Source organism: Nycticebus coucang, chromosome 1 (assembly GCF_027406575.1).
Source record: "Nycticebus coucang isolate mNycCou1 chromosome 1, mNycCou1.pri, whole genome shotgun sequence".
NCBI classification, from domain to species: domain Eukaryota; kingdom Metazoa; phylum Chordata; class Mammalia; order Primates; family Lorisidae; genus Nycticebus; species Nycticebus coucang.
The window spans coordinates 45676073-45688326 of NC_069780.1; the positions used below are offsets into that span (position 1 = coordinate 45676073).

General features: G+C 37.4%; 1 protein-coding gene across 3 annotated transcripts in view; it reads right to left on the bottom strand.

Annotated features, from left to right (window-relative positions):
* PDE5A (phosphodiesterase 5A) overlaps window positions 1–12254 on the bottom strand; it is a 139741-nt gene that overhangs the window by 114582 nt on the left and 12905 nt on the right. For all 3 annotated transcript variants that reach the window (XM_053573011.1, XM_053573154.1, XM_053573088.1), the window contains one exon: window positions 3224–3812. In XM_053573011.1, coding sequence (XP_053428986.1) covers window positions 3224–3812 — 589 coding nt within the window. The remainder of the gene's footprint in view (window positions 1–3223; window positions 3813–12254) is intronic.

Consider the following 12254-nt stretch of genomic DNA (forward strand, 5'->3'; position numbering starts at 1 on the left):
GGCTGATGTAGGAGACAATATGTGATCAGACTTCAATAGGCAGGCATTTACCAACTAATCCTTTCAATGATATTTATGATCTAATTGAGAATCATATTTTAAAATATGAATGTGCTATTTTATTAGTAATAATAGAGTTTTCCAATTTATATCATTTTATATCATTCTGTTACAAAGTTTTAAAAAGTGAATCAAACATTGACAATTTCTTATGATTAATTTATTTTATGAGACTTTTTCAATACTTAGATTCTGAGTACCATCGTATTTCATAGCTACCTCTTGGTTTCCCACTGTGATAGTAGAACCTTTAAAGTTTGGTGGTCCAAAAAACTTAAGAAATACTGCTGTAGAGTGTCATTTTTACAGACACACACTTAAAAGGGTGGGACTCAGAAACCATTAGCATGTATTTTCATACCTTGACTCCCTTTTAAAAAAGGATATGAAAGACGGTAATATTTTGATTATTCAAGTTATGGGTGGGGCTTAATGAATTATCCATTGGGCAACTAACTTCAATGGTTAAACCAATTACATCACAATGTAAATTAGATCACAGATCCACCCCCACAACTTCTAAAGAAATTCCTGGTACATGAATAACTTCTGCAGGGCCACTAAACACAGGTCAAGAGTACACAGGGTGAAGCAGCAACACAAGGAATCCACAGGCTGAGAGGCTGCACCCTGGGAGCCGCGCAGATTGAGGACACTGGCTGTTTTAGACAGCAGCATAAGAATTAAATCATTATCAACTACAAAACAAAAAATACATTGTCAAAACTATAAAGATGGTAAGCAGATTAAATACGGTGCATACAAGTGAAGAACTCTCAAGGCCAGACACGCTCAGGGCCACGTAGACAAATGAAAGCTTTCTCAGCAAAGCTGAAGAATATTTATGGTGCTACTGTACTTGGGACTATAGTGCCATTGAAAAGTGGAAACCCAGCTGTCACCTAAGACAAGAAGGGAATTCTGCAAATTTGGCAGCGATCCTTCAGCTGTGTCTTTAATCCCCCTCTTGGAAACTGCCGTGGTGTGATGTTACTACAGAGCTCAGGGAGGTCACAGAGATAGCTCTGTGAAGACTGGTAAATCTTTCATGGGAAATCAAAACTGAACACATTGCTTACAGAGAATGCATTCTTAAAAAATATTTCGGGATTTACCCTGGCTGAACTATCACATCCCAAATCTCAGCCCTCTGCCAAGTTCAGCAGCCTCCATTTCTTCACTTCTTCGTCTGAAATCCATTCCTACTTTCTTTCTTTTCTTTCTTTTTAGAGGGTCTTGCTCTGTTGCTCAGGCTAGCATGCCGTGGAATCATCATACTCACTGCAATCTCCAACTCTTGGGGCTCAATCAATCCTCCTGCCCCGGCCTCTGGAATACCTGGGATTACAGGTATGTACCACCAGGCCCAGTGAATTTTTTTTTAATTTTTTGTGGAGACAAGTTCTTACTATGTTGTTCAGGCTGGTCTCTAACTCCTAGGCTCAAGCCATCCTTCCGCCTTGGTGTCCCAAAGTGCTGGGATTATAGGCATGAGCCACCAGACTCATCCCATTCCCTCTTTTTGATCTTTAAGGCCAGTATCCTTGCTCAGGTCTTTACTTCCTTATACTTAGACTATTAAAATAATTGTCTAATCTTCCAGCTTCTAGTATTTTCCTTCTAATTCATTTTATGACTGCTATAAAATTCATCTTTCTAATGCACACTTTAAATCATATGGTTCCCCTTTCAAAACATCTTTAATTACTCCTTATGGCTCTGAGCCAAATACACAGAGGGCGCCCAAAAAATGTAGACATAGTTTAAGAAATGAAAGAGCTGTATTAAAGTTGTAATAATCAATATTTACTGATAAGATTTGTTATCTCATGTAGTGTATTTTGTATCTTTTGTAATTGCAGAAGTTAAACATGACTTGAGTATTACAATTTTATTGCAGTTTTTCCATTTCTTAAAATGCATATACATTTTTTGGCACCCTCTGTATATTCCTCTGCCTGGTATTCAAGACCCCAGTAATTTCCGGAGCCTGTTCCTGCAGCTTCTTAATGTGTATCCACTTATCCATACATTGCCACAGTTCAATGCCCCTGTCTCTTCAAATTCCTCTTTACTTCTGTATCTCACCATGCAGAAATCTCAATGTATTCACATCTTATGTATTTTCCAGGGTCTATTATCAAGCATTGCTTCCTCAAAGAAATTTTCTTCCATCTTTTAAACCATATATCTTATCCCACTTCTCTGAACCCTACTATGGACCACATTTCCTTAGCATCCATTATTTCTATTTACCCATCACGTCTACTATTATTTTTATTCAGTCAATATTTACTAAGACCTAACTATATGCTAAACACTGTATCAGACACACAGGGGTGATAAGACAACTATGACATTCCAAACTACATAAAGCTAACCAGAATCTTATAAGGCACCACCAATAGGGCGCTAGCAGTGGTTCTGTCAAGGTACAATAAAATATCTCACAAACATACAAAGTGTCATTCAATTAAGAGTCTGTGTTTAAAATCATAATTCTCTCAATAAAAAGGATCATTTTAAGTGGGAAATGTGAAGAGTCTTACAGTGTAACCTTTAAGTCCATAATTAAAGATCTGCGGATAGTCATAGCAAAAGTGGAAGAAACAGCGTATCTTCCCACTGTAATATTTTGGAGCAAAAAATTTCCATTTTTTTTTTTAGACATCTGTTTAAGTCTATTTATTTAAAAAAAACAAATCAAAGAGAGGAGGGAAGAAAAGAACATCAGACTTTGGTATCGATGGGTCTTTGAATGAATGCTATGATTAACTGAATGAATGAACGAAAGGACAACAGGTTGACTTACGATTTTAGAATCTTAGTAAAATCTTGAGAGGTTTAAACAGAGATAACATACATAGGGATCAGATAAAAAAGTGATCAGATAAAAAATTAAGAGACTACAACTATAGGATGAGCTGTCTTCAACTATCATTAAAGAGAAAAACAAGGCAAAATTTCTGTCAGGTCCCTATCCTTGATTGAACCACCAGTGAAGAAACTCTAGCATTTAAAGATGGAAAAGTTCTTAGCCTATATTCCAGTTTTAAGTAAGTACGCAAATCATTACATCTCAGTTTCAAATATCCCACCATTTCTGACTGCTGCCATATCCCCCTCCCAACTGCCCACCCTGCTTTTGCAGTCCCCTACTTACCTCATACGCATCTTTGATGTTCAAGGGCTCACCGAGCGCGGCCACGTGTCCCACAATGCCTTTGTTCCATTCTAGGCGGATACAGTTATTGGAAGCTTCTTCCAATGTTGAACCTTCGGCAACATCAAAGAGGCGACTGATAAGAAACTTGTCATTTGAACTGTCCTCACAGACAAGGAAAAGGGAATAGCGGTCAGCAGAGATGAGTCCATGGATGTGCAAGAAAATTTTGTGACATAAGGCTGTGACATCCAAATGACTAGAAATATCTTTCACTAATTCCAAGAGTCTTGAGCACTGGTCCCCATCATCATTATCAAACCTTGGGGGGGTTAGAGGCATCTGTTCCTTCTTTTCTGAGTCAGAGAGGAAGCTCACAGTTCCCTCAGAATCCTTGACAACAATGGGTCTAAGAGGCCGGTCAAATTCAGAGGCAGAGATTTTCCTGGTTGGCGTTCCAGGGGCACTGTTATCTGCACGAGGACTCTGCTGCAAGGGGCACGAGCACGACTCGGTGTGGCCTCTGATGCCTTCCTTGCACACTGGGATGGTGTGAACTCTCTCAGCAAACCATGCATTGACCATTTCTCTGCAGAATGAAACATGCAGACACATTAGATATTTAAGGAGGAACGGTGCTACTCCTGAAAGCTACGAAAAAATCCTCTCGCAATAAACTAATTCGGTAATAATTTGCTTTGTCATAAAAAATAAAAACAAGATGGCTGATTCAATGCAATTTGATTTTGAAAAAATGTAGAAGACAATTGCTTCAGTGAACAACTTAATAAAGTCTGACTTCTACATACATGTAATTCATCTGATTTGCAACATACCAAGCATCAAGTCTACTTCTCTCAGATTAATTAATTTACTATTTATTTATTTATTTATTGGAGATAGAGTTGCACTCTGTTGCCCTGGGTAGAGTGCCATGGCATCACTGTAGACCATAGCAACCTCAAAATCCTGGGCTCAAGAGATCCTTTTGCCTTAGTTTTTCTATTTTTTTTTTTAGTAGCGACAGAGGTCTTGCTCTGGTTCAGACTGGTCTTGTCAGCTCAAGCAATGCACCCACCACAGCTTCCCAGAGTGCTAGGATTATAGGCATGAGCCACTGTGTCTGGCCTTCTCAAAATTAATTTATACTAAAAGTTCAAAGGCACTAAATTTGACAATCAAAAGAAAGCAAATATGGAAGCTAATCTGATGTCTTAAACACAAAACTTGTTCTGAAGTTACATATTTGAAAATGAAAAACAAATATTTATCTAAATTTGGCTTATTAGTATACATACATAATTTTAGATAGTTATATCTATGTTGTGAAGATAAGATTTAGAAAAGAAAATAGAAATTATAAATAATTTAATCTAGTGTATAAAAAGAGTATCAACTTCTGTAAATATTATCCTAATAATGCTTGTCTAATACTGATAAAAATTCTCTTTCTAGATTATCGATTCCTTGTATAAAGGAGAAAAGTTAAAAAGTAGGCATAATCTAAGTTAAAAAATACAGTCCAAAAAAACATGAAGTTGCTTATGCTTTTAATGTACCTTCCTGTGAAAGAAACCTATGTGAGCTAAGACCTTCACAGAGGATGATCTTTTTCAATAAACACAGTAGTTCATACACAACTCAAATGAGTGTTATTCAATTCAAAAAATTCCCCTGAGAAAGCTATAATCTTATACCAATTAATGATTTCATTACTTTAGACATTTTTGGAACTTTTCTTTTGAAATGGACTTCTGAGACAATTTATAATCCTGAAAGGAATAATCGTTTTATATAAAAATCAGATCTTATTTTTCACTAACCCCTCTTCTCAAAATGAATGAAACAAAAAAGCCTATTATAACAGCTAACTTAATTATCCATCTCCTAATAAGACTTAACTTTGTTCAAAACTCAAATTCACTGTCAAAAGATAAAACTCGGTACCACTGAGGATATTTAAAAGTATTTGCCTATAGTCAGAGCAATGCAAACTCCAATCTACAGTGACATAATCAATTGCTTACACCAATCGGCCAAGATCAAACATTTTGACAATGTACTATTTTGGAGAGAGTATAGACATAGAGTCATTCTCCAATCTTTACGGCTGTAGTGCAAACTGATAGCACCTCTTTGGAGGGCAAGCAGAGAATATCTAACAAATTTTAAAATCCATCTATCCTTTGTTACAGAGATTTTACACTGTGGCAAAGGAAATACACACGTGTATTTCCAATACCGGTACCTACCATGGTATTGTTTGCTATAGCAAAGATAAGAAGCAACCTATCATCACCAACAGAAAGCTGACTAAATACATCATAGCACATTTATTCAATGGAACACTAGGGAGACATTAAAATGGTTATATGTACTTATATATGAAAAATCTTCAAAATTTGTTAAGTAATAAAGGAGGATGCAAAAGAGTTTGAAAAGAAGTTGCCTGGAGCTGAGCACTGTGGCTCACGCCTGTAATCCCAGCCCTTGGGAGATGGATGTGGGGGTGGGGGGTGGCTTACAGGTTCAAGACCAGCCTGAGCCACAGTGAGACCTTGCCTCTAAAAGTAGCCAAGCATTGTGGCGGGCACCTGTAGTCTCAGCTATTTGGGAGGCTGAGGCAAGAGAATCACTTGAGTCCAGGAGTTTGAGGTTGCTGTGAGCTATGATGCCACAGCACTCTGCCAAAGGTGACAAAGTGAGACTCTGTCTCAACAAAAAAAAAAAAAAAGAAGAAATTGCCTGATTTCTGAGTCTACCCTGAGTCACCCATTTATGAGATGTTCCCCTAATTATTTTATTTTGAGGAATGATGTGGTTTTTTGAATATATATTACTGTGAAATGGTAATCAGTCTAGAAGGGAATGGGTCAAAATAAAAAGGTAACTACTATCTCCCTCATACTTTCATGCATTGGATACAATTATAAAACTCTTTAAAAAATATCTCTTTAAAAACCAGTAGTCAAAGGATACAAAATGTTAGTTAGGAGAAATAAAATCAAGAGATCCATGGTATGATACAATATGGTGACCATAGTTGATAATAACATATACTTGAAAACAGCTAACAAGTAGATTTTTAACTGTTCTCACCACAAAAAAACTGATACCTATGTGAGGTACCTGCATATGTTATGGCTTGATCTAACCATTCCACAATGTGTACATATATCAAAACATCATGTTGTACACTATACATTTATAAAATTTTATTTGTTGATTAAAAAATAAAGTTTTAAAAATCCAATATGCAATTTTTAACAACCAATCTCAATGGTCTTGTGACTGACCAACTTTATAATAAAGAGGTATTAGAAATATGAACTAAGAACAAAAGCAATGTAGTAGATAGGTACATGGTACAGATCACAAGCACATATACCTACACTATTTATTTATTTGTTTATTTTTGAAAGAGAGTCTCACCCTGTTGCCTAGGTTAGAGTGAGCAGTGGCGTGATCATAGCTCACTGCAGCTTGGAACTATGGACTCAGTGATCTTCCTGCTTCAGCTTTCCAAGTACTTGGGACTAGAGGCAGGTGCCACCACACCCAGCTGTTTATTTTAAATTGTCTGTACAGATGGGTCTCACCGTTGCCCAGGCTAGCCTTGAACTCCTTGCCTCAAGCAATCCAGCCTCGTTGGTCTCCCAAAGTGCTGGGATTACAGGTGTGAGCCATCATGCCTGGCTAGCTACATAGATTTTTTTTTTTAAAGGTAACTGTCCTAATGTTTTATAGATGCATGTTGCGGCTTAGAACCAAATTTTCAATGAGGACAACATCTATTGATTAAAGTAATTCTGTATCTCAAAAACTTAGAAATGAAGGGACACATTCCAGGAAAATGTTTATGTAACACCCCCAATTAAATTAGAAGTGCCAAAGTCACTGATGTTAAAAATGCATGCAAAGCTAACAAAACATATAGGAAGGTTTGGAATAAAACTGTTCTGTAAAAAGCAAGATAGGAAAAAAGCAACATATCTAAATTAACATATCCAAAGTAATTTTAAATATGGATGTAACTAAATTGTTGAATTAATATAAAAATGGGCATTTTGACCATTTCAGCTACAAACCTAAAACTTACCCCTAATTATTTCTTATCTTCTCAATGAAAACTAGAGATCTCCTTTTAAATCTTTTAGTCAAAAACTGCCAACTTGACAACTCTGAGTGTATGCCTAAATAGAAAGAATGGTGAAAACAGAATTCCTAATAGAGGAGAAACTGAGGCCTTCTCATTTTAAAATTGTTCTTTTGTAAGCACCAAAGGAGGCAAGAAAAACTTCATCCTTCTCTGCTGCATCTCTTTTAACAAAAGGATTTCTTTTGTAAAATTTGGATTCAGTCAAAAGGATACATTCAAGGACCCAGAAGGCCACAGGAGGCCCTAAGCCAAAAGTTCCCCATCCCTGCCGGTGGCAGCAGCTAGCCTGGATGGCACACCTCAGCCACAGCAAGCTCTAAGTGGCCCTGTCTGGGATGCCCTCCCCACACCTGCACATGGCCCGCTCGGACAAGTCCTCCTACAGTGGTTCTGACACATCCTGTTCTTACTCTACACTCTCTCAATTAGCACTATCTGCTATTTTTCTTATTTATTAGTCTACTGGTAGATTGTCAGTCTCCTCTGACTAGATGTAAATGTCAGCGGAGCTACTTCTCTGTCTTGCTCACTCCTGGATCTTCCGTACTCTGACCCCATATAGTAGTCTGTCCTCAAAGGAGTTCTAGAAAGAAATAAATGAGGGAATAAAGGCTGCTCAAGCATCAAAAGGGACAGCAGTCTTTTGAATATCTGAACATTGGTGTATTTGCTATAGAAAATCAACACTGTGTTGTAGCTAGTAATGTTCATCATCCCTTGGATATAAGACTCACAACTGGCTATGGCTAATTTATTCACCTAAAACCTGCAGGGCCTAGTACAGCATATGTGTTAGGCAGAGTCACCACTTAAAAATTCTTTGTCATGTATTTTTGATTACTATATTTAATTATCTTCTAAGTGTTTTATTTCCAAATATTTTTTGAGATATTAACTCAGTATTAAATGATACAGGAAAAGCAGACCTAGTATATTCAGTTATCCAATAAACAATTTGTATTAACCAAGGGTATTGCCACCAGTCGCAGGGAAGGGGAGTGCTCAGTATTACATTATTGATTATTTGAGGCCCTGTAATTACATGCTTGCATACTAAAATATCAAAATCATGTATGAACCAATTGTAGACAAAATTAAATCCTCTCTCACACCTCTCTCCCTTCAGGTTTTGCAGTGTGTGACCTGTGTGGCTATATAAAGTGACTTTCTTTTTTTTTTTTTTTTGCAGTTTTTGGCCGGGGCTGGGTTTGAACCCGCCACTTCTGGCATATGGGGCCAGCACCCTACTCCTTTGAGCCACAGGTGCTGCCCATAAAGTGGCTTTCTTTTTTGTTGTTGTTGCAGTTTTGGCTGGGGCCAGGTTTGAACCCGCCACCTCGGTATATGGGGCTGGTGCCCTACCCACTGACCACAGGTGCCACCTTAAAGTGGCTTTCTTAAGACTAACATCTGTACTCTTCCATTGATTTTTTTAATACTTCAGACTCTATGCAAATATGAATGCAAATCACCTTCAAATTGAAATTAAATACTTATGTAAAATACATGTTATGGTCTGAATGCATATGTCCTCCTCAAAATTCATAGGTTGAAAATCTAACCCTAAAGTGATGGGAAGTGGGGCCTTTGGAAGTGCTCTCCTCTCATAAAAAGGATTAGTGCCCTTGTAAGAGCCCTAATAGAGCTTGTTAACCTTTTTTTGCCTTTCTGCCACATGCAGACATAAAAGGCACCATCTACCAAGAAGAGGCCCTCCCCTAACATGGAATCGTGTAGTGCCTTGTCCTTGGACTTTCCAGCCTCCAGAATTGTGAACAATAAATTTCTGTTGTTGATAAACTGTTCAGTCTAAGGTATTTGTTCTAGCAGCTGGAATGGAACAAGACAACAGAAGATTTCCTAGAAGTAGATAAAAGTGATGTTGGAAAACTACTCTAATATAATACAAAGCCACAAATGAGCCATGCCCAATTAAAGACCAGCTAATAACTGTAGAAATGAGTACTGTATTCAAATAATTACATTCTGGAGTAAGGACCCTTCGGAAAACTGATAAAGCCTTCAAATATTATTTCAAAAAAAGGATTTTTTGAGAAAGAAAATTTCCTTATGACCCTACTGCAAAAGTCAAACATGAAGAGAAGCTATTGTTGATGGCTCGGCACCTGTAGCTCAGTGGTTAGGGCGCCAGCCACGTACACTAGAGCTGGTGAGTTCGAACCCGGCCTGGGCTTGCCAAACAACAATGACAACGACAACAAAAAAATAGCTGGGCGTTGTGGCAGGCGCCTATAGTCCCAGCTACTTGGGAGGCTGAGGCAAGAGAATCACTTAAGCCCAAGAGTTTCAGTTGCTGTGAGATGTGACGCCACAGCACTCTACTGAGTGTGACATAGTGAGACTCTGTCTCAAAAAAAAGAGAGAGAGAGAAGCTATTGTTTGTGGTTATAGTTTTGTCAAAAAAATATTCGTTTACTCTAAGAGTTAACAGAGTTTTCTAAATTTTATTAGATCAAAGACAAATTTGCTTCAACAAGTAAACCTGGTGACACAGGCATTAACAATCCTACTTTCTAAAACAGGAAGCTAATTTAAAATGTTACTTGTTTTGGTTCCATTTTTCAAGAGAAAAGTTTTCAATCAAACTCTGTCTCAAAAAAAAGAGAAAGAGAGAGAAGCTATTGTCTGTGGTTATAGTTTTGTCAAAAGTATTCATTTACTCTAAGAGTTAACAGTGTTTTCTAAATTTTATTAGATCAAAGACAAATGTACTTCAACAAGTAAAGTAAGTAACTTGTAAAGTAAGTAACTTCAACAAGTAACTTGTTGAAGTAAATTTGGTTACTTGTTTTAGTTCCGTTATTCAAGGGAAAGTTTGGATCAAAACCTTTTCACTGCCTTTTTCCCATGTTGACGGGCTAGGATACAAAGCTAGTATAAATGTACACAAATAAGGATAGAAAAGGATGAGAAGCTGCAAATGAAATTCAAGAACCCTGGATGGTAGGGTTTCTAACGGGGCAAATCCCAAGGCCTAAGATAGTATCTCTATTTTCTCTTCTCTTTCTTGATTCTAAGCAATTTTTGTAAAATATGTATATTAGTAATACTGAAAAGAAAAACCCCACAGGTCATTTTGTTTAAACCTGGTGAGGCAGGCATTAACAATCCTACTTTCTAAAACAGGAAGCTCAATTAAATGGCTGAACCAAAGCCATTCTACTTTTGGTGGCAAAACCAGGAATCAAATTCAGGTTTTCCAGGTATCTTGAGCTGTAAGAAGTTCCCACACCATCAATCTTGTCGTGAAGAAGGCGTTCCATGTCATCTACTTGAATCTGAAAGCCAAAATCAAATTCAAGCAGAGAAAGCAAAGAGAATATGATCACTTACAATAACACATTCTCTAACTTAATCCTTTAGTTCAAATCATAAAAGGATGGTACACTATATCACCCTATCACATAATTTCAAAGAAAAGGATTGAAATAATGTTTCTGCTTCAGTGATAATAAATATGTTCTTTTCAGCAATGCAGTGAAAAGAACATACAATAAATGTGTTTGAGAAAGCGTCATTCTTAGAGTTGCTAGATTTAGCAACTAAAAACACAAGATACCCTAGCTAGACCCGAGTTTTAGATAAACAAAGAATACTTTTTTAGTATAAGTGGTATTTGAAATTCAAATTTAACAGGGTGTGCTGTATTTCACATAGCCACTCTGGTCATTTATATTGTTTTTCTTAACTGAAATTGTTGGTGGATAGACAGCAAAGAAAAGGTAGGTTCTGTGCATACCAATGTGCTCCTGGCTATCCAATCACTAATTTTATCACTGAAACAGTACACAGGACTGTGATCTTGTGTATGACAATTGAACCTTTTGAAGAGCTCAGAAATAATGGCATAAAATTCTTCCTTAAATCAAGTTCTTTTATTCTGCTCTCAAAACTATCCATATATTTTTACAGGGACAAAACAAACAGCAGTCTACTTACAAAAGGAAGATTTTGCAATTGCTAAAAATTCTTGGGATTACGAAGCATTGAGAGGTTGAGTTCCATTTAAGACCCTCACAACAGCTTACATTATCAACAGAACAAGAGGTGGTCTTTGGATCAGTCAACTCAACCTCTTTTTACCCCTCTACTTCCTCATTTTTAAATAGAAGACAAACCTCTTGACTCCTTTACTCACCACACAGGACTGACGTACAGGTCCTATTAGAAAACCCATGTGGAATCATTTCAAAATTCCTTCCACACAGCTAAGATTTTTCTATGCTTAGTATTCATTCCAATGAGATGAAGGGCAGGGTCAGGAGCAGTGGCTATTCATGTCCTCGTAAAGTTTAGCCAAGAGAAAAAGACAAGGGCAAAAAGGTTGTGTTCCTGGTGATACAAGCCTACAGGCAGAGGAGGCCTAACAGGGTTTGGATAAAGGTTAGCGACAGGCACCAAGAAACATTCAGAATCCTTTGCCAAAGCAGATACTTTTATTCCAAAATGCCATTCTTTACAGAATCTCACTAAGTTTAGAAAAGAAGTATAAGAGTTTAAAGTATATCATAGCCATCTGAGCAAAAAGAACAAAACAGACCCAAATTCCACTGAAGCATTTTACCCTTTGCCCTGAGCACTAATAATTCAGCCTCTGCACTTTCATGCGTAAGTGTGTCCTTGCTAACTGTTCTGTAAACCTGGGAGCAATCAGAGACAGGGTGGCCCTCCTGAAGACTTTCAGCTGATTTAACTTTTACGAGGCGGTTAATGACAGACAACAGGCCCTTGACACTTGAAAGAAAGCCATGGCCAAGGGAAATGCAATGAAAATGGATGCCAAGAACTTGTAATCGATGAACAAATTCCTGAAGTTTAACATTCCATCTAAATCTTTCCATCTCCTCACCA